This window comes from Neovison vison, chromosome 2 (assembly GCF_020171115.1).
Source record: "Neovison vison isolate M4711 chromosome 2, ASM_NN_V1, whole genome shotgun sequence".
Lineage (NCBI taxonomy): Eukaryota > Metazoa > Chordata > Mammalia > Carnivora > Mustelidae > Neogale > Neogale vison.
In genome coordinates, this window is record NC_058092.1 from 114,962,449 (window position 1) to 114,985,178 (window position 22,730).

The 22,730-nt window shown below is 43.9% G+C and overlaps 1 protein-coding gene across 1 annotated transcript in view; it reads left to right on the forward strand.

Annotated features, from left to right (window-relative positions):
- The first annotated feature begins 4,892 nt into the window (after positions 1 to 4,892).
- The window catches only part of LOC122899207 (NEDD8-activating enzyme E1 catalytic subunit-like), a 97,006-nt gene continuing 79,168 nt past the window's right edge, over positions 4,893 to 22,730 (forward strand). Inside the window, exon 1 of the mRNA XM_044236802.1 lies at positions 4,893 to 5,062. Coding sequence (XP_044092737.1) covers positions 4,893 to 5,062 — 170 coding nt within the window. The remainder of the gene's footprint in view (positions 5,063 to 22,730) is intronic.

The following is a 22,730-nucleotide window of genomic DNA, read 5'->3' on the forward strand; positions in this document are numbered from 1 at the left end:
AAGGTCTGGGGACAGGGGCCTGAATATCAAGGATGGGTAGAGATGATGTACGTGGCCCATGACCATCCCATATGCTGCATATGGCGCTCGCTCTCTGGTGGTTGAAACTCGGTCAGGGCTCAGGTTCTGTCAGACACAGCACTAGTGGCCATGGCAGTCTATAAATCGGGGTTGACTCGAGGGCCGAGCAGATTGATTCTCATGTGGGGTATCTGGCCAGACTCACTAGGCACTTCTTCATTCGATGGGGAAGGAAGAATGCTGCGTTGTGGCCCCAGAATTCCGTATCAAAAGGGATTGGGGACCAGTAGGGTGAGGAAGGAATTGTAAACTCATGGTACAGTTCAATTCAGTGTCAATCAAAAGGCAGTTCCAGTGTGCAGTGACTGATTCCAGATATCCAGCACAAGTGTAAAGGTGGATGTCAGATATTTGCTCATGCTGGAGTTTTTGTCTATGATGACCGACAAATGGAGGGGGTGGAATCAAGAGGCCATGGAGGATTTCTCATTCTGGGGCGTGTGAGATGCTCCAAACAGCAAGTTTTCCTTCTACCGGACAGGCGGCATATAGTTTATTTGCTCCAGTTTTCCCCATGTGGAAAGTTTGGGTAGCAGAGCACTCTGGCATGAATGCCTGAAAAGCACACCTCCATTGAAAACTGCAGCTGAGGACATGGCCGGTTCGTTCTGGTGGCTCTGGGGTGAAGTACCAAGGCCTGGAGTTGACACGGAGTCTCAAGAAGATGGGTCACAATGCAGGTTTGCTACCAGGGAGATCTTACAATGTGCTGGTGGCTAAGCGACCATGTAGGATTCATCTATCCTGAGGTTCTGACACTGGACGAAGAACATGGTTTCCTTCTGGGACCAGAGATGTTCTGTTGTGGGGCTCACGGACCACATGTTGTATCATAAGTTGGTATTCCAGAACAGGCCTCTGAGGACAGATGCCTGAAATTTAATCGAGGGTTCAAATGAAATCCTAGGGGGAATGTCAGGTTCAATCCTCTGACTCAGGACCATTGACTTTGATGTCTGCCTAGATGTAGGCAATCAGGGTGTTCCAGACTGTGCATTTGTGTACAGAGTGGCAACCAGTATTGGGGTGGGCTCAGGGGCCTTGCAGGTTTCTCCAAACCTGAAAGAATTGGGCAACTTTGATGGGCAGAGTCCTTAGCAATGGTGGGCACAGTCCTGTGGTGTGGCTCCAGAGACCCCATCCTGGAAGGCATGTGAGCCATGGTTTTGGGAGGGAAGTCTGCAAACACAAACACGGGTTAGATTTAGTGGCAAGGTGATCATAGGCCCAATGCATAGACCTGTAAGGCAGCTCATTGGGAAATGTAAATCGCATGCCCAGAAGGTGGTAGCACAGTCTTTTGTATCTGGGTTGTGTATCAACGATGGACTAGGAATGCAGGTGCAGTCTCAGGTGTCCATGGGTGATTTTTCACTCAAGTATTCTGGCAGCTCCCTATAGTTTGGTGGCTTTCTCAGAGAGGGAAGTGTTATGTTTTCCATATTAAGGATGTCCCATAACAGGGATTGTAGAGAGGTCCTCTGGCTCTGGTCACCTGGAAATACCCACCAAGGTTATGATTTCAGCCTAGGGGCTTACCAGGCCTCCAGTGCAAGTCCTGCAGGCACAACTGAGAGCGTTTGTTTGAAAGCATGCTCAGGCTGAGGGTCACTATGCCAGCTTTTGCCCAGGGCGGCCCTCAGGAGTGGGCATGGTCTCAATAGCCATGCAGTAGGCTACTACTCTGAGTGTTGGACACCCTTCCGTACTTCCAGGAATCCTGCCATGGGGAAGGAGGTTTTCTCTATGTGATTCAGTTTCCCCCATTGGTAGGGATTCCAGGAAAGGTCTGGGGACAGATTCCTGAATACAAAGGATGGGTAGAAATGACAGCCCTGGTCCTTGGCCTGTCTCACATGCTGGATATGGGCCCAACCTTCTGGGTGGCTGACACGAGGTCGGGGCTGAGGCTCTGTCAGACACAGCACTAGGGGTCAGGGCTGTCTATAATACAGGGTTCCCTCGAGGGCCGAGTATATTGATCCACATGTAGAGCTGGAGGGCTCTAGGTAAAGTTGTGCTGAAAGAAGTGGCCACAGATCACTTATACCAGAGATGGTATAAGGGTGAGTGTGTGCCTTGATATCCTAAGTAGGAGGCATTCCAGAAAGTTCTTGTCTGAGGGGAAGCCCAGCTTATGGCAACACACTGAGTGGAACCCTATCCACATCACACCCATTGGAAAGACATTACTGGCTCACAGTACAGGGTATGCCGTCTCTAGGCATAAGGGTGAATTCTGAACTTCTAGGCCAAGGCTACAACCCCTTCTTGCTTTTCAAATTAGAAAGCATATGATCATGGGAAACTATTACCCACCCCTCTATAGGTGAGGCTGTCACCTGCTGGGACTACAGAATTTGAGCACTGATGAACACATGTGTACATACATGACAGAGTGTGCATGTACACACACACACACACACACACACACACACACTCCCGTAGGAACTGTAGAGTGAGATTTGACCAATAGCAGGCCTAGAGAAGATAAGAAGAGGAAGAAAATATGGCCAGAGCCATTTCTTGCATGTGACACCATTCCTCCATTATCACAGATATTATCCCACATATGCCTATGGACATCTGGAGGAAGTCCATGCTAGAATCATCTTTATTGTACAGACAAGATGCAGACCACCAGTGACAGGGATAGTGGCTTATCCAGGAACACAAACAGATAAAATTGGAGAGCTGTTCTGAAGATACGTGTGTTTCCAAGCTGGGGACCTGGCTGTTCCCAGACCTTCCGTAGGGGCCTGTGGAGAGGGGTGTGTTGGTATCAATGTGTACAGATGTCTCCTTGCATTCAGAATGGAGATGAGCAGATGGCAACCCTGAGCACTGTTTTTGTAGGTGTCAATCCAGGAGGGGACTTGGGTAGGTGATCTCAGGCAGTGAAGTTACTTCCTTGACTACAGACCCGAACAGAATTTGGAACCCCCACAAACAGGCTTCCACATTATAGTGTAGTCCAGCAACACAGTTACTTGGCAAGAGACATCCAATAAGTTCTGCTGTTTGACTACTTCCCAGGACTCTGGTTCCCAGAAAACATAGGGGAATGGCTTTTTCACATGATGCAGATATTGGCTCAAACCTCATGAGCAAAGCCTCAGGACATTTGGCAGGAGGTTCGATAAGGTAATACAGAACAGCTAATGCCAGGACAAGCCACACTTCTAAGCCATCCCAGGGTAGCCTCGTCGTCTCCTCTGGAATTTCTGGCAAAGAGGGCTATGTAGGGGTACCTGCCGCTCAGATGGAGGGTGTTGCAAGATAATGGATACCTTGATGATCCTATGTTCACACCAATGTCATGGTGGGCAGGGTGGAATAGATTCCTGAGGTGCTTCTTACCTCTCTCAGAGGTCGTACAGGACCCTGAAGCTGTGTCACATTTCTCTTCTTGGTGGAGCTGTGTGCATACTGGGGTGTGGTGTGTCTGGAATGGAGAGCCCTGGGACTGAGGACCAGGAGAGGCAGCCTGATAGGGATTTGAAGCCTCCTTTCTGATTGCTGGGCACTGACTTTAAAGAGCTGCACACAGGAGATCTGACAGGATCTGAATGTTGAGATCCTCTGCTCTACTTCCTTGAAGGACATAAGGTGCCCCCAAATGACAAAAAAGTCCAGCGCTGGCTCAGGGTGAGTGTAGGTGCTGGGGAGATCCATCCACCAGGGTCCCAGTGGAGCAGAAAGGGACCTCTGTCCCAGAAGCCAGCCTAGTACTGCGGGGGGCTCCCTCCTGAAGTCCTGAACCCACATGAATCTGCATCACAATCTCCTTTTCAAAATTGTCCTCATTGCCCTGCCCCTACGTTGGCCAGATGTAGAGTCATTATCCATATATTTGTAATAATATCAGAAAAGAGACTTTAAACTATGTCTCATGCCATTGATCTAGAATCCTTGTGCTCCCAGGTGTTCCCACTGACCTGACAATCCTCCCCAAGTTCTGCAAGCATTGCACATGATCATGGTGAGTTGGGAGACTTTTACCCAAAGGGACTTTTTCCCAATGTCTCTTTCTCTGCCTTTCAGTTTAGAGGAAACACATCCCTGGGTCCCCACCATGGTCAAGATAAGGGGCTTCACTCTGCTGCACAACATTACATAAGGCCAGTCATTTGTCACAGCCACTGAGCCCTTCAATGATGCAGGACTTCGATGTGATTCTCTTTTGTTGCTAAATCATAGTGCTACACTAAACATCCGACATGCCATAATATCCTGAGCTGTCTCACCCAAGAAAATGTCTCTGTGCTCTCATCTCAAAAATGGAATCTGTTGTCAGAAACCACAGGATTGATGTGGTTCATGCAGTGGGTTGCCATCAATACTCAGTTCACAATCTGACCTGAGATACTATCAATGTCAGACTTCACGGACTTCAATTCTTCGTATGTCTACCATGAAAGGTTTTTTTCTCTTTTTCCTTAAATATTTGTTAATTGATTGGTTGATTGACTTAATTGAGAGAGGCAGGGGGACGGTAGGGAGAAGTAGAGGAGGAGACAGTATCCTCAAGCCATCTCTTCCCTAAGTACACAGCCCTACAGGGAGTTCTATCTCAAGAAATTGTGATCATGACCTGATCCAAAACCATGACTCCTAGGCTTAAGTCAAGGAACCGCCTAGTCACCTGATTGTTTTTATGACTGTGGGACCTCTTTTCCCACCTCTTGACATAAGTCACTCGCATCTTGGGGTTTCGATCTGTGCTCCAATCCCTAACCACCCTTGTGGCTACAGAACTGACTCTTATCTCCTCTGTTTCACATGAGGTGAAATATGGATCACTGATGAGAATGAGTGAGACCTGTGTGCTATGGACAAACTGGGCCAACCTGCTAAAGAAGCAAATACAACATCTGGTGACTGATTTCCTAGGAGGAGACCTCAGCTATGCCTACATATTCCTGGGCACATATCAAGCCATTGCCACCACCCAGGAGGTGCTGGACTTCCTGTTTGGAAGGTGAGCACTCTGTCTCTAACAGCCCAACTGGAATTGGCCACCACTTGCTGTAAGTCTTGTAAATGTCCCCAAACTTCCTGAGCCTCAGTTTGCTCCTCTGACTGGGCCAGAGTTACGTTAGGGACTTATGAAGTCTTGTAAGGAAAGGGTGCCTGGGCCTGTGCAAAGATCTGCTAGAGAGCCTGTGTTTGTACTAAGTTATTATTGTTCTGCTTGCCATGATGAAGCCTCTGCCTCATCCCTCACTATCGTATGACTTTGAGTTGGGCTGTTTTGCCATTTGAAAGAAAGATCCGAGGCTCCATTTGGGCTCTGTGTCTGGGTGAAAGCTGAGATCCCCGGGGTTCAGAGGTGTTCCCAGGCCCACTCAGATACCTGTGATGGGATGGTTGGGGCCTTTTCATTCGGCAGGTATTCAGGAAGCCCCACTAGGTGCAGGTGTTACTCTAGGACTTGACTGTGATCCCCGTGCAGAGCATACAGTAGCCCAAGTCTCCAGAGTAGTCAGGATTCAGATAGTGATACCTCACAATAAGAGGTAGTATCCACAGGATATTTCATGTGATGTCCCCTGGCCTCCTCTAGATATGGGTGCATTTCCTCCAGCTGTGATGAAGTCGTCATAGCCCAGAAGGAGTGAAACATGAGTGATCTTCAGCTGATGCAAGAGGGCCTTCCCTCTCCACCAGAACATCAAGGGGACTGTGAGTTGGAGGGACTCTGATCCTCATCACACATCTGTGATTCCTCCTTAAGGGTGAAGGTCTGAGGGTTTCTTATGGAGAAAGGAAGGGACTCAGGGGAGCTGTAGGTGTGAGTACCGTGGGAGAGAACAGCAGGAGGGAGGACAGTCTTAGCCCCTAATAGAGTCATTCCCCAACAACGTGACCTCCCACACGTGTCTCTATCCCAATCCTGGGACCTAGAAGAGAGACTGTGGAAACGAGAACACTCAACAGTATGTTGAAACCTGGTCACTGGGTGCTCAGAGGGTGCTCAGGAGACCTAGTGAGAGGATAGGGACCAGATATTCCAAACCCTGTGGGAGATTAGTGACAGTATAAGGAGACCCACTCATGGCACCTAGTGACAGAGGCAGCACATGGGCACAAGAGATAATGTTTAAATTATTGGTAGGATCCTGGGAAGGCCTGGCTAGAAACAGAGTCCTTTTGCTCCCTCCTTTGTTGGATCTTTAGAGAGCAGTGCTGTGTGCATTGAGGGTAATTAAGAGACTAGACACCACCCCTCCTTGGGCACATGCAGTTGAATTCAAATGTCAAATGCACAAGGAGATAGACTAAAGAGTGTGTCCAGATATACCATGTAGGACAGAAACGGTCTAACCATTCATCAAGATCTCCCACGCATTGAGGCTCTTCCCAGCCTGTTGTCTGTAACCAGACCTGTCTCAGGCATGATTGACAGATCACAGGTGGACAAGGAGTAGGACTGGTCTCTGACAGGAGATTTATGCCCAGGTTCCCACAGATTTCCCTGGGATATTCATTTGGGAGGGTGCCCTGTCTTCTGATTCCTCTTCTTAACTGTGTATCCCTGAGGTCAGTTCGTCCATCTTGAACACATGGCTAGAAAAACATTCTGAACATTTTTACAGACCCCAGAATTTCTCAGCCTGAATATGCTACTGCCATACATGGGGCTCAGAATGCCAGGCTCAGACATGGAACACCATTCCCAGCTTCTGCTCACACAGTTCCAGCACCTTGAGCCCATGGATTCAGAAGCTTTGGGTGAGAAGGACTGGTGTTGACTGATGTGGGCCTGTGGAGGAGACAGGGTGGGCCACACTGAGCAAGTCTCCGTGGAGTGCAGTCAGGCAGAGAACAGTAAATAGTCTCAGATCCCTGTCCCAGTGGTCTTCAGTCATGGAGACTTCACAGGGATTGGTTCTTGGATGCAGGCTACATTGAGTGGTGGGGAAAGTTTCCTTTATTTAGAATGGACATGGGAATTCAGTCATGCTGATGATATTTTCCCTTCATGGAGCTTCAGCGCCAGGCCCAGAGAAATAGCCTGAACAACATCAGGAACTCGGTCCGGCTCCCACTGTGGTAAGTACTGTATCTTCGGAGACAATGGTGGCCCCAACTCTCCCTAGTGCTGGAGCTCACACGTTAACAAGAATGGTGACAATACCTGCCCTGTTTGGGACCAGTGAAGGTGGTAGTCAAGGCTCTAATTCACACTTCTGAGATGGAAGAGCCACCATCTGTTTTTCCTGACACAGAGGTCCAGCAGGGCCTACCCTCTGTTATTGAGGTCAAGAAGGGCTTGAGCCAGCACGTGTCTCAGTGGAACAAACCCCTCAGGCCCCAAGAAGCAGCTCTTTCTGGCTGGAACCCCAAGGATGGTATCCCTTCCTCTATCATTGCTCTCTTTGTAATTTCTGTGTTTTGTATACACTTGTATAATCGCTTAATGGATTTTGTTCATTAAATAAAGTAGAACTTGAGTTTACATACAATTTTACTATGCTCCTTTTCTATGGTGTATAGAGGTACCATTAAGCACTTTAAGAGCACTGCACAACCATTTACTAGAGGAACATTTCCATCACAGAGAAATCTGGGCTATTTATCACTCACTGCTCATTCCCTCATTACCTCCCTTCATCATCATTCCCAGTCCTGGCAATTCAATTCTTTACTCTCTGACTTTGGTACTTTACTTTATCTGGGATTTTCTTGTGCCTGATATCCTAAATTATGGCCTTCTCTGTCTGGCTATAGAACATAGGAAAGATAAAAAAAATCTTTTTTTTTACAATTTTTAATAAAAAAGGCATTTTATTACACCAGATGTTTCTGAAAGATCAATGATCTTGGGAAGCCCCAAAATGAACTACTCTCATTACCTGGAATTGTGGTTCCTTTCATACGGATAACTTGAAAGGCAGAAACCGGGGAGATGTCTGGGTCCATGAGACACCTTTAAATTATTTCATTTTCCTGCATATGCCATGTTTAAACTACTTTAGTGGGCATATTATAAAAATATTAACATTACATCTTAAATCTTCCAATTTTTTACTAAAGAGTCAGGAAATAGGGGGGACAAGATGGTGGGGTACTAGGAAGAGGCGTATTTTCAGCTGGTACCCCAAAGTGAGATGATTACCTAACAAAGAACTCCGATCACCCATGAAATCAGCCTGAGATCAGAATTATACACGTCTGGATCTCTACAGGGGCAGAAGACGCCAGTGAGCAGGTAAAGCGGAATGGGAACGGTGGACTGATATCAGAAGATAAACAAAAGGGGGAGGGAGCCACCAGAGGCGACCGGTGGGAAAGTAATACCCCAATACGAGCGAGAGTGCCCTGCGTCTGGGGACCAGCATTAACTTGGAGACTGGTTGAAAGCACTCCAAAAGAGCAAAGGATTGCGGGGGGAAATTGTGGGAATCGGGGCGACTAGGGACAGGGGCTTAAGTCCCCGGTCCCAGACGGCCTCCCCAGCGCAGAGGCAGAGAGAGTGCGGCGGAGAAACCGGCTCCAGGTCCCTAAGCCGCGAGCACGCCCCAGAGCGCATAAGTTCTGGCTCCTGTGAGGGGATGGGAGCTGCGCCGGTCTGCAGAACGCGCGCTAGCCCTACCACAAAGCTTGAGATGTGCGCACGTCCATCGAGCTCTCCTGGGTTACTAAGGCCTGGGGGCGCTTCTTGACCTGCGCCACTGTTTCAAAGTCTAAGCCGTGCGTGCGCGAAACTCTTCCCCGGACAGAGGAGCGCAAAAGCCCAACCTGCGGCTTACAGACCAGCGCCCTGTTCTCAGTGCCCCAGACGCGCGCCCGACCCACAGCCACCTCTGAAAAGAGGTGAGCGCAAGCAAGGCACTCCCAGCCCGGGCGGGCGGCAAAATCTCAGTGTGAGATCGCTGCTTGGAACCTCTCTGGCGGTCAGGAGTTCCCAGACAGCCGCCACTGCCTTGGCTTTGGGGACGAGCAAAAGATCCTGCGCCCCCAGGGTCTGCAACTTGGAACCTGCACTGCCAGCGTCCAAGGGGGAATTTATTCAGCTTCTGCACCCAGACTGAAGCTTCTCTCTGAGACGGAGATCAGGAAGTGTTCCAGGGTGCACCTTGACTGCACCAGAGTTGATACATCCAGCTACATCTGTTCAGTCTTCTCTCACCAAAATGACTAGGAGGAGGAATGCCCAATAGAAGAAAAATACAGAGGATGGACCTTCTGCAACAGAGCTAACGGCTATCAACATAGTCAATATGTCGGAAAGAGAATTCAGGCTAACAATTATCCAGGCAATAGCTAGGTTGGAGAAAGCCATGGATGACCAAACAGAAATGATTACGGCCGAACTGAAAGTGCCCAGACAGGATGTTCACAATGTTAGGGCGGAGCTTAGAGCTACCAGGGAGGAGGTCCACAATGCTCTCAATGAGTTCCAATCTAATCTAAACTCTCTCAAAGCTAGGGTAAATGAGACAGAAGATAGAATTAGTGATCTGGAAGACAAACAGATAGAGAGAAAGGATCAGGAGGAAACCTGAAACAAACAGCTTAGATCACAAGAAAGCAGAATCAGGGAAATAAATGATGCCATGAAGCGTTCCAACATCAGAATTATTGGATTTCCTGAAGGGGAGGAGAAAGAAAGAAATCTAGAAGATATCGTGGAACAAGTCCTTCATGAAAATTTTCCGAATCTCGCGAATGAAACCAGCGTTCATGTACTAGAGGCTGAACGGTCTCCACCCAAGATTATACAATCCAAAAAAACATCACGACACCTGATAGTCAAATTGAGAAATTATAATTGATTTTGATGAAGTCCCAGAAGTTTATTTTCGCTTTTGTTTCCTTTGCCTTTGGAGATGTATCTTGAAAGAAGTTGCTGTGGCTAATATCAAAGAGATTACTGCCTATGTTCTCCTCTAAGATTCTGATAGATTCCTGTCTCACGTTGAGGTCTTTTATCCATTTTGAGTTGATCTTTGTGTACGGTGTAAGAGAATGGTCGAGTTTCATTCTTCTACTTATAGCTGTCCAGTTTTCCCAGCACCATTTATTGAAGAGACTGTCTTTTTTCCACTGTATATTTTTTTCCTGTTTTGTCGAAGATTAATTGACCATAGAGTTGAGGGTCCATATCAGGACTCTCTACTCTGTTCCACTGGTCTATGTGTCTGTTTTTATGCCAGTACCATGCTGTCTTGGTGATCACAGCTTTGTAATAAAGCTTGAAATCAGGTAAGGTGATGCCGCCAGCTTTATTTTTGTTTTTCAACATTTCCTTAGCGATTCGGGGTCTCTTCTGATTCCATACAAATTTTAGGATTATTTGCTCCAGCTCTTTGAAGAATGCCGGTGGAATTTTGATCGGAATGGCATTAAAAGTATAATTGTAGGTATAATCTCTTGAAAGCCGCCAGGGCAAAGAGGCTCCTTACTTACAGAGGGAAGCCCATCAGAATAACGTCAGACCTGTCCACAGAGACCTGGCAAGTCAGAAGAGGCTGGCAAGATATATTCAGGGCACTAAATGAGAAGAGCATGTAGCCAAGAATACTTTATCCACCAAGACTGATATCCAAAATGGATGGAGAGATAAAGAGTTTCCAATACCGGCAAGGCTTAAAAGACTATGCAACCACCAAGCCGATACTGCAGGAAATATTAAGGGGGGTTCTATAAAAGAGGAAAAATCCCAAGAATAACATTGAACAGAAATATAGAGACAGTCTACAGAAAGAAAGACTTCAAAGGTAACTCGATGTCAATAAAAACGTATCTATCAATAATCACTCTCAATGTGAATGGCCTAAATGCACCCATAAAACGGCACAGGGTTGCAGATTAGATAAAACGACAGGACCCATCCATATGCTGTCTACAAGAGACCCATTTTGAACCTAAAGATACACGCAGACTGAAAGTGAAGGGGTGGAGAAGCATCTTTCATGCCAATGGGACTCAAAAGAAGGCTGGGGTAGCGATTCTCATATCAGATAAATTAGACTTCAAACTAAAGACTGTAGTCAGAGATACAAAAGGACACTACATAATCCTTAAAGGGACTATCCACCAAGATGATCTAACAATTGTAAATATCTATGCTCCCAATATGGGAGCAGCCAATTATTTAAGAAAACTGTTAATCAAGATAAAGAGTCATATTGATATGAATACACTAATCATAGGAGATCATAACACGCCTCTTTCAGAATTAGACAGATCATCGAAGCAGAAAATCAATAAAGAAACAAGAGCATTGAATGACACATTGGACCAGATGAACCTCATAGATATATACAGAACATTCCACCCTAAAACAGAAGAATACTCATTTTTCTCAAGTGCACACGGAACCTTCTCCAGAATAGACCACATACTGGGTCACAAATCAGGACTCAACCAATACCAAAAGACTGAGATTATTCCCTGCATATTCTCAGATCACAATGCTTTGAAACTGGAGCTCAATCACAAGGAAAAGTTCCGAAGGAACTCAAACACCTGGAAGCTAAAGACCACCTTGCTTAAGAATGCTTGGATCAACCAAAGAAGAACTGAAACAATTCATGGAAACCAATGAAAATGAAGACACTTCGGTCCAAAACCTATGGGATACAGCAAAGGCGGCCTTAAGGGGAAAATATATAGCCATCCAAGCCTCGCTCAAAAAAATTGAAAAATCCAGAACACACCAGCTGTCTCTACACCTTAAAGAACTGGAGGATCAACAACAAATCAACCAACTCCACACATAAGAAGGGAAATCATCAAGATTAGAGCTGAGATCAATGAGGGAGAAACCAGAGACACAGTAGAACGTATCAATGAAACTAGAAGCTGGTTTTTTGAAAGAATCAATAAGATCGATAAGCCACTGGCTACACTAATCTGAAAGAAAAGACAGAAATCCAAAATTCATAAAATTATGAATGAAAAGGGAGAGATCACAACTAACGCCAAGGAAGTAGAAACAATCATCAGAAGTTATTATGAACAGTTATATGCCAATAAGCTTAGCAACCTAGATGAAATGGATGCATTCCTGGAAAAATATAAACTACCAAAATTGAACCAGGAAGAAATCGACAACCTGAATAGACCGATATTTAATAACGAGATTGAATCAGTGATCAAAAACCTCCCAAAAAACAAGAGCCCAGGACCTGACAGATTCCCTGGGGAATTCTAAGAAACCTTCAAAGAAGAAATAACACCTATTCTCCTGAAGCTTTTTCAAAACATTGAAGCAGAAGGAAAACTTCCAGACTCTTTCTATGAAGCCAGCATTACCCTGATCCCCAAACCAGGCAAGGACCCTACCAAAAAGGAGAATTTCAGACCAATATCACTGATGAATATGGATGCTAAGATTCTCAACAAGATCCTAGCCAACAGGATCCAACAGCACATTAAAAAGATTATCCACCATGATCAGGTGGGATTCATCCCTGGGCTACAAGGATGGTTCAACATTCGCAAATCAATCAATGTGATACAACAAATTAATATGAGAAGAGAGAAGAACCACATGGTTCTCTCAATTGATGCAGAAAAAGCATTTGACAAAATCCAACATCCGTTCCTGATTAAAACGCTTCAAAGTATAGGGATAGAGGGAACATTCCTGAACCTCATCAAATCTATCTATGAAAGACCCACAGCAAATATCATCCTCAATGGGAATAAGCTTGCAGCCTTCCCATTGAGATCAGGAACAAGACAAGGATGCCCACTTTCACCACTATTGTTCAACAAAGTATTAGAAGTCCTAGCAACAGCAATCAGACAACAGAGAGAAATAAAAGTTATCCAAATTGGTAATGAAGAAGTCAAACTCTCTCTCTTCGCAGATGGCATCATTCTTTATATGGAAAACCCAAAAGACTCCACCCCCAAACTACTAGAACTCATACAGCAATTCAGCAACGTGGCAGGGTACAAAGTCAATGTGCAGAAATCATTGGCTTTCTTATACACTAACAATGAAAATACAGAAAGGGAAATTAGAGAATCAATTCCATTTACTATAGCACCAAGAACCATAAGATACCTTGGAATAAACCTATCTAAAGAGGTAAAGGATCTGTACTTGAGGAACTATAGAACACTCATGAAAGAAATTGAAGAAGACACAAAAATATGGAAGACCCTTCCATGCTATTGGATCGGAAGAATAAACATTGTTAAAATGTCTATACTGCCTAGAGCAATCTATACTTTTAATGCCATTCCAATCAAAATTCCACCGGCATTCTTCAAAGAGCTGGAGCAAATAATCCTAAAATTTGTATGGAATCAGAAGAGACCCCGAATCGCTAAGGAAATGTTGAAAAACAAAAATAAAGCTGGCGGCATCACCTTACCTGATTTCAAGCTTTATTACAAAGCTGTGATCACCAAGACAGCATGGTACTGGCATAAAAACAGACACATAGACCAGTGGAACTGAGTAGAGAGCCCAGATATGGACCCTCAACTCTATGGTCAATTAATCTTCGACAAAACAGGAAAAAATATACAGTGGAAAAAAGACAGTCTCTTCAATAAATGGTGCTGGGAAAACTGGACAGCTATAAGTAGAAGAATGAAACTCGACCATTCTCTTACACCGTACACAAAGATCAACTCAAAATGGATAAAAGACCTCAACGTGAGACAGGAATCTATCAGAATCTTAGAGGAGAACATAGGCAGTAATCTCTTTGATATCAGCCACAGCAACTTCTTTCAAGATACATCTCCAAAGGCAAAGGAAACCAAAGCGAAAATAAACTTCTGGGACTTCATCAAAATCAAAAGCTTCTGCACAGCAAAGGAAACACTCAAAAAAACAAAGAGGCAACCCACGGAATGGGAGAAGATATTTGCAAATGACAGTACAGACAAAAGGTTGATATCCAGGATCTATAATGAACTCCTCAAACTCAACCCACACGAAACAGACAAACACATCAAAAAATGGGCAGAAGATATGAACAGACACTTCTCCAATGAAGACATACAAATGGCTATCAGACACATGAAAAAATGCTCATCATCATTAGCCCTCAGGGAGATTCAAATTAAAACCACATTGAGATATCACCTTACACCAGTTAGAATGGCCAAAATTAACAAAACGGGAAACAACATGTGTTGGAGAGGATGTGGAGAAAGGGGAACCCTCTTACACTGTTGGTGGGAATGCAAGTTGGTGCAGCCTCTTTGGAGAACAGTGTGGAGATTCCTCAAGAAATTAAAAATAGAGCTTCCCTACAACCCTGCAATTGCACTCCTGGGTATTTACCCCAAAGATACAGATGTCGTGAAAAGAAGGGCCATCTGTACCCCAATGTTTATAGCAGCAATGGCCACAGTCGCCAAACTATGGAAAGAACCAATATGCCCTTCAACGGATGAATGGATAAGGAAGATGTGGTTTATATACACTATGGAGTATTATGCCTCCATCAGAAAGGATGAATATCCAACTTTTGTAGCAACATGGACGGGGCTGGAAGAGATTATGCTGAGTGAAATAAGTCAAGCAGAGAGAGTCAATTATCATATGGTTTCACTTCTTTGTGGAGCATAACCAATAGCATGGAGGACATGGGCGTTAGAGAGGAGGAGGGAATTTGGGTAAATTGGAAGGGGAGGTGAACCACGAGAGACTATGGACTCTGAAAAACAGTCTGAGGGGTTTGAAGTGGCGGGGTGGTGGGAGGTTGGGGTACCAGGTGGTGGGTATTATAGAGGGCACGGCTTGCATGGAGCACTGGGTGTGGTGAAAAAATAATGAATACTGTTTTTCTGAAAATAAATAAATTGGAAAAAAAAATAAAATAAAATGCACTTCCGTGGGCCGACTTGAAAAAAAAAAAAAAGAGTCAGGGAATAAAGTAAATAGTTGTTTAGGTTTAGGCAGACTATATTTATGTATTAAAATAATGATTTAAACATTAATAAATGAAGACACATTCCTTCCTCCATGAAATAATATCTTATAATGGATGGTGTCCAGCTTCCATGCATTTCCCTCTGGATTTAGTGTGTGCTTCCTTGCACACATGTGTGTGTGCAAAGACGGGGTGTGTGGCAGGGACAATTTTAGTGCTGGGTTCTTGTTCTACCTGATGTCCCTACAGTGGATAGCCATGGTCACTTCTGTCCCCTTGGACATTCTCAGTGACAGCACTCAAAGCACCATATGTTGAACAACTGAGCCATTTCCAATTATTTGACTCACATCATTAAAGTAATAAGTACATCTGTTTTATAAATCTCTGTTCTTTATATCTGATTCCTATAAACACCATTTCTGGAACACACTATAACCACATTTTTGGAGGACATGTTGCAGTCTCCTCTATCTATGCTCTCTTTATCCAGTGGCAGCTTTCCTTGGGAAAGGGTGAATCTGGAGTCTATAGATGAGATCTAAAACCATAAGGAGGAGAATCCAGCAGTGAGTCCATCAGTAGTGGGAGTGACCACAGAGGATGGAAGAGCTTTCTCAAACCCCACTCCTGTGTCATCCCCAACAAGAATCCCTGCCCCATATCCTGGAACACACATCACCCAGGCCCTGTCTGGTGGTATGCTCTAGCCACTCCAGCCCCTTGTGCTCTATAACTCAGATTCTAACCTGAGCAACCACGCCCTGCTCCAGGCCAGCAGAGGAGTACAGACCAGGCCACTCCTATCAGGTTTCTCCCTGTATTTCCTGGATGGACCACATCTTCTGAGGGAAGAACCTCTAAGGACTGTGCAGGTCAGTGAGTTGCAGCCTTGTGTTCATCCAGATGTAGTTCTAGTGGCAACAGCAAAAGGTACTTGAACCTGTGTGAACAAGAGAGGCGCTTACAAAGCACATTGGCTGCTCATGGAAGCTGCAGGATGGAGAGAGGCTCTACCAAGTGTTTTTGGCACTCAATATAGTTTGCTCACAGCCCTCAGGCTCCCCTAGACATGACCCCATACCCCTGCCAGCCCCAACCTCGTTTTCCCTCAAATTCAGCTTGTGTGAGAGAGTAGGCTGTGAATCCAGCTTAAGAAATCTTGTGAGAAGAGGGGGGAGATCCCTCTCTTCCCTCAATGTTGGGTAAGGGGCATCCACATAATCTGAAACTGCTGGAGAAGCCATGGTAATAATCCCTGTGATCTCTGCCACAAGCTGGAGCAAACCAGACACAGAAGGTACATCTTCATAGAGAGGACGTCTGGGGCTCTCCCTTCAGGAAGAGAGAGAAACACCAATGAATGGGGACTCAGTGAGAAAGGAGAGTTCTGACACTAGGTGAAGGGCTAACATGGGCTGGGGCACTGCCCTATTGGTCAGGGGAGCAGGCTCTGTGTAGGTTTGTAGGGAGTGGTCAGGCTTCTTCCTACCCACAGGTCCATCAAAAAACAAATTCACCTCCAGAAAATACTTTCAACTCTGACCATCAAAAGGTTCTGGTATCTTGGAAAGCAAGGAAGCCTAAGATGCTATGTACCAATGATTATATGATAGGGTGAGATAGGAGACAGTTGTGATGGAAATGAGGGCAGCTCATTTGCCTGCTTTGGAGGGAAAGAGCCCCATCACAAGGCACCCCAGCATTTGTTCTAAAAACATAAGACAATTTAGGAAACTCCAGACTGACAGTCTCCACACCAAGTATTGTTCATGTCCAAGACACAAGCTGTGAGTGAGACCCTTACCCAGGGGTGGCCTGGGTCTAATGGAAGAAGACCAGTGTTGTGGGATCCCAGCTGAGAGACAAGTCACCCATGCTTGAAGGGTTGAAGGCTTTCTTGAAAGGCAATTCAGTCAGGGGGAGTCAGACTTGCCAAGAAAATGGGACAGAGTAAGGTAGAGGCACAGAGCCCATTGAACCAGTGGGCTCACAGTAGGTAATCTAAGCAGATAGAGTTAGGGATGTCTGAGTGTCCTTTGATAACATGAATCATGTCAGTCAATCTCTATAACAATTCCATGAGGAAGGTAGAAATGCTGTCTCTGTTTGATGAATCAGGAATTCAAGGCTTTATGAAATTGCCCCTCTCCATACTCCACAGTGAAGCAGAGGCAGGATTTGAACCCAGGCCTTGCCTATCCTTGTTGGCCTCACATGACAGGAAGGTTGCATTCCAGATGCTTCAGAAGGGACTTGTCAACTCTGAGTTTACATGAACCTTTGTGCCTGATACCCAGGGAGAAACCTAATCCTGCCCAGACAAAGGCTGGATGGAACTGGGAGAGTCCTCAGTGCCAAGACCTGCCATTGTCAGACAACAGACCCAGGCAAAGTTCCAGAGTGGTACCACTGCCCCCTGAGTTCAGTGAGGTCTCCAGGCCTGGGTGTTTGTATGTGGAGCTTTGCAAAACTCTGAATTCCATGTTGGGATCATGTGAAAGGATCAGAGTCTAGTGGCAGATAGACAGCAGTTCTAGACCCTACTCAGCCTCTTTGAAGCTGGGTGACACCAGGCAGGGCTCTGAAACTACAGACCACACCCCTTAATTAGAGATAGTAATGGGTACAGCTAAGTAAGATGTAGAAATAAATGGCACCTAAAGTTCCTACCTGGTGCCTGGGAGCACGTGGGGGGCCCAGAGGAAAGGCAGTTGTGTTGGTGACAGATTTACCCATGTATCAGTTCTTCTACTTGTTTATTCTGGCATTATCTTTAAGAAACAGATGCTGAATCTCAGATCAGATATATTTCTTCTCTAGCTTTCTTCTCTGAGGTTTATAGTTTTTTTTAAAGATTTTATTTATTTATTTTACAGAGCGAGATCACAAGTAGGCAGAGAGCAGGCAGAGAGAGAGAGGAGGAAGCAGGCTCCCTGCCGAGCAGAGAGCCCAACACGGGACTCGATCCCAGGACACTGGGATCATGACCTGAGCCGAAGGCAGTGGCTTAACCCACTGAGCCACCCAGGCGCCCTGAGGTTTATAGTTTTAGCTCTTTAATTTAGGTCTGTGTCCCATTTGGGGCTCATTCTGTGTCTCATGTGAGGGGAGGGTTCACCTTCATTCAGTCATTTATAATTTTATGTATCTGCATGTGCAAGAAGGAACAAGGTTTAGTCACTGTGGAGCCTTAGGTTGTCACTTCTAGGAAACTGTCAATAGATCCCAAAGAATATTTACAGTAAATAATCCTTAAAGCAGTTGTCTAAGATTGTGATGGAAGTCCTAAAGGAGGCAAACTTCTACCTTCTGCAGAGGTGAAGACCTGTCTTCCATAATAGCACACACACCCCTCTGGTGGCTACAGGTGACATTGCAGGAGTACCGCAGGGCTCCCTGACCTGTCTGCAAAACAAACCACATTCAACCTTGGGCATCTTCAAGGATCCCAGAGAGATCAAAAACAATTTTGTAAAATTAAATGTTTTGGAGGATGTCTTCTAGGAAATCTATGAAAAAATAGGCTCCTTCCCAAGTGCATTATTTTGAGAAGTATTTTCTGAGCAACTTAGTCAGGCCCTGTGTCAAAGGATAGAAAGCAGAGAGAACGGCGCATGCCTTCCAAGAGGCAGAGCTTGTAGGGTGGAAACTTTGGGGGAATAACTGGTCTAAGCCAAAGCTCTGTATATCTTGTTGAAAGAAACAGTAAAGGAAACAAGCCACATTTATGGATTCCTTTACTTACATTAACTACAAAACATTTTTAGACAATTTGTAAATGATCTCTCAGCATACCCATATCTTTTTTTTTTCCCAGTTAGATAACATCAAATTATATTCCCAGTTAAGTTTTTACTTATTAGGAGAACATGATAAAACATATGGAACACAAAATGATTTTACAAAAATCCTTGTAGAAACAACAGATAGATTAAGTCAAGCTTAAGGACACAGATTCAATATGCAAAAATGAGTTTTATCTATACTCATGAATAGCAAGTTATCACTGAGAAAAAGTAAGAAAAGAATTTTTAAGAAAATAATTTTTATTTGATAATCACTTGAAAAATAAAATACTTATGAAACATTTTCATCAATATTGGAAAGACATGTATATTGAAAACCATAAATCATTAATGCAAGAATTTTGAGAAGACAGAATGACATCTTTAGACATCCCATACTAATGGATCCCAAGATATGTAATCCAAATGTACACACTGCAAAAAGCAATCTAAACATTCAGTCCAAACCCCATCAACATTTAATATCATTTCCAGAAAAAAGAACAGCAATCATACAAAGTGAATAATACCATGAAAAATCTTGAATAGCCAAAGCCATCTGGAGAAAAAACAAAACTGGAGGTGTCATGCTTTCTGAATTCAACGTGTATTACAAAACTGTAGAAATCAAAATAGTATAGTATTGATATACAGACAGACACACAGATGAATGGAACATAGTACAAAGCCCAGAAAGTAAGTGACAGATATTTAGTCAATTCATTTCCAACCAAAGCTCCAGGAATAAAAATTAGGGAAGCAACAGTCTCCACGTTAAGTGGTTCTGGAAACACTGGGCAACCTCAACTAAAGCAATGCAACTGAATGTCTATCCAACCCCATCCACAACAACAGAGTCAACACATGACAAAGACTTCAACAAAACAGTTACATCCATAAAATACCTACAAGAAAATTGGACAGAATGTTATTAACACCCCCACCTTTTTTTAAACAATCTCCATGACAAAAATTTGGACTCAAGACCCTGAGATCAAGAGACAGATACTCTGGTGACTGACCCAGTCAAGAACCATTTAAAACTACGGAGAACAAATTGCAATGAAGAAGTCAAACTCTCTCTCTTCACAGACAGCATGATACTTTATATGGAAAACCCAAAAGACCCAACCCCCAAATTACTAGAACTCATTCATCAATTCTGTAATGTGGCAGGATACAAAAACCAATGTACAGAAACATTGGTTTTCTGTATACACTAACAATGAAAATACAGAATGGAAAATTAGAGAATCAATTCCATTTACTATAGCACCAAAAACCATAAGATACCTGGGAATAAGCCTGACCAAAGAGGTAAAGGATCTGTACTCGAGGAACTACAGAAAACTCCTGGAAGAAATTGAAGAAGACGCAAAAAGATGGAAAACCACTCAATGCTCACCGATCTGAAAAATAAACATTGTTAAAATATCTAGACTGCCTAGAAAAATCTATACTTTTAATGCCATTCCTATCAAAATTCCACCAGTATTTTTCAAAGAGCTGGAACAAACCATCCTAAAATTTGTGTGGAATCAGAAGAAACCACGAATTGCTAAGGAAATGTTGAAAAACAAAACTAGGGGCATCTCGCTGCATGATTTCAAGCTTTACTACAAAGCTGTGATCAGCAAGACAGCATGGTACTGGCATAAAATCAGACACATGGAAAAGTGGAACAGAGTAGAGAGCACAGATAGGGACCTCCAACTCTACAGTCAAAAAGTCTTCAAAAAATCTGGAAAAAATATCCAGTGGAAAAAAGACAGTTCCTTCAATAAATGGTGCTTGGAAATTGGACAACTATTGTGTAGAAAAATGAAAGTCAACCATTCTCTTACACCGTTCACAAAGGTAAACTCGAAATGAATAACAGACCTCAACATGAGGCAGGAATCCATTAGAATCTTCGAGGGGAACACAGGCAGTAAACTCTTTGACATTAGCCACATCAACTTCTTTCAAGATATTCTCCAAAGGCAAAGGAAATAAAAGCAAAAATGAATATTGGTGTCTTCATCAAGATCAAAACCTTCTTCACAGCAAAGGAAACAGTCAACAAAACTATACAGCAACCCACTGAATGGGAGAATATATTCGTAAATGACAATACAAAGGGTTGATATCCAGGCTCTATAAAAAACTCCTCAAAGTAAACACACACAAAACAGATAATCATGTCAAAAAATGGACAGAAGACAAGAACAGACACTTCTCCAATGAAGACATACAAATGGCTAACAGACATGAAAAAATGTTCATCGTAACTAGCCATCAGGGAGATTTTAATCAAAACCACATTGAAATACCACCTTACACCAGTTAGAATGTCCAAAATTAGCAAGACAGTAAACAACATGTGTTGGAGAGTATGTGGATAAAGGGGAACTCTCTTACACTATTGGTGGGAATGCAAGTTGTTGCAACCACTTTGGAAAACAGTGCAGAGATTCCTTAAGAAATTAAAAATATAGATTCCCTACCATCCTGCAATTGCACTACTGGGTATTTACCTGAAAGGTACAGATGTAGTGAGAAGAAGGGCCATCTGTACCCTAGTGTCCACAATCACCAAACTGTTCAAATAACCAAGATGCCTGTCAACGGATGAATGAATAAGGATGATGGGGTCCATATATACTATGGATTATTATGCCTCCATCAGAAAAGATGAATACCCATCTTTTATATTAACATGGACGGGACTGGAAGAGATTTTCCTGAGTGAAATAAGTCAAGCAGAGACAGTCAGTTATCATATGGTTTCGCTACTTTGTGGAGCATAAGAAATAACACAGAGGACATGGGGAGATGGAGAGGAGAAGGGAGCTGAGGGAATTTGGAATAGATGAACCATGAGAAACTGTGAACTCTGAGAAAACAATCTGAGAGTTTTGGAGGGGAGAGGGTGGGAGTTTGGGTGAGGCTGCTGGTGGGTATTATGGAAGGCATGAATTACATGGATCACAGGGTGTGGTGCATAAACAATGAATTATGGAACACCAAAAAGAAATTAAAAACATAAATAATTTTTTTAATTAAAAAATTAAAAAAAACACACATTATGGAGCACAGAGGTGTCAGAATAGATGTATCCGGGGCACCTGGGTAGCTCAGTAGGTTAATCTAAAAACCCAGTAGTGCTTTGAGACACGTGCATAACTTTACTACCTTGAAATTTAGAAGCAGCAAACACAGTATTTCCCACTAATACCTAGAAGGCCTGTACTCTTCCTTGCAGTGGAACATTTGCTTCAGCCAGAAAAAGAAAATAAAAAGAGAGGAGGAGGCTGCAGCTTCCCAATTCTGGATGGCTGCCCTTTCTAAGCCCTGGATCTTTGAGTCTTCACCAGACTCTGTACCTCTGTTGAGAACTGAGAGGTCCCATCCCGGTTTGCTGGGATGCCCTCTGTCTATTTCTGATTTCATCTCTCATGGACCCTTCTCATTGATATCCCTTCTTGAGTATCTTTCCTGAGGACCAGGGACCTTTGTCTAAATTTCTGTATGCAGGAAAATAAAGCCATTTAATTACAGAAAAAGCAAGCAAATAAACAAACAACAACAACAACTACAACAACAACAAAACCCTGCAAGCTATAATCATCTACCACAACCAAAATACCACGTGGCTGGGCTAAAATGTTTGAGTTTAGTCAATCATAAAATTTAAAATCACATATGCACCTAATGCTACCTCTACAAATCACCACAGTCAGAGCACCAAGGCCCAAATTATTATCATTAAATCACCAAGGCTTTCTATGTGCATACTTTGGTCTCCCAAATTCCATTCTTTTGGTTTTATTTTCCAGTATTTCTGGCTGATACATTTCATGTTGGGGTTTTAACAAAGCCATCACAAAAATATTATTGTCCCTCCCTTACCCTGGTGTAATCTGAAGAAGCTGGGGAAAAAATAGTCAAGGCCTCAAAATAGGAGATAAAATAATAACAGATACCTAGCTGACAAGAATGGCTCTCAACAGGTGAGTCATGCTTC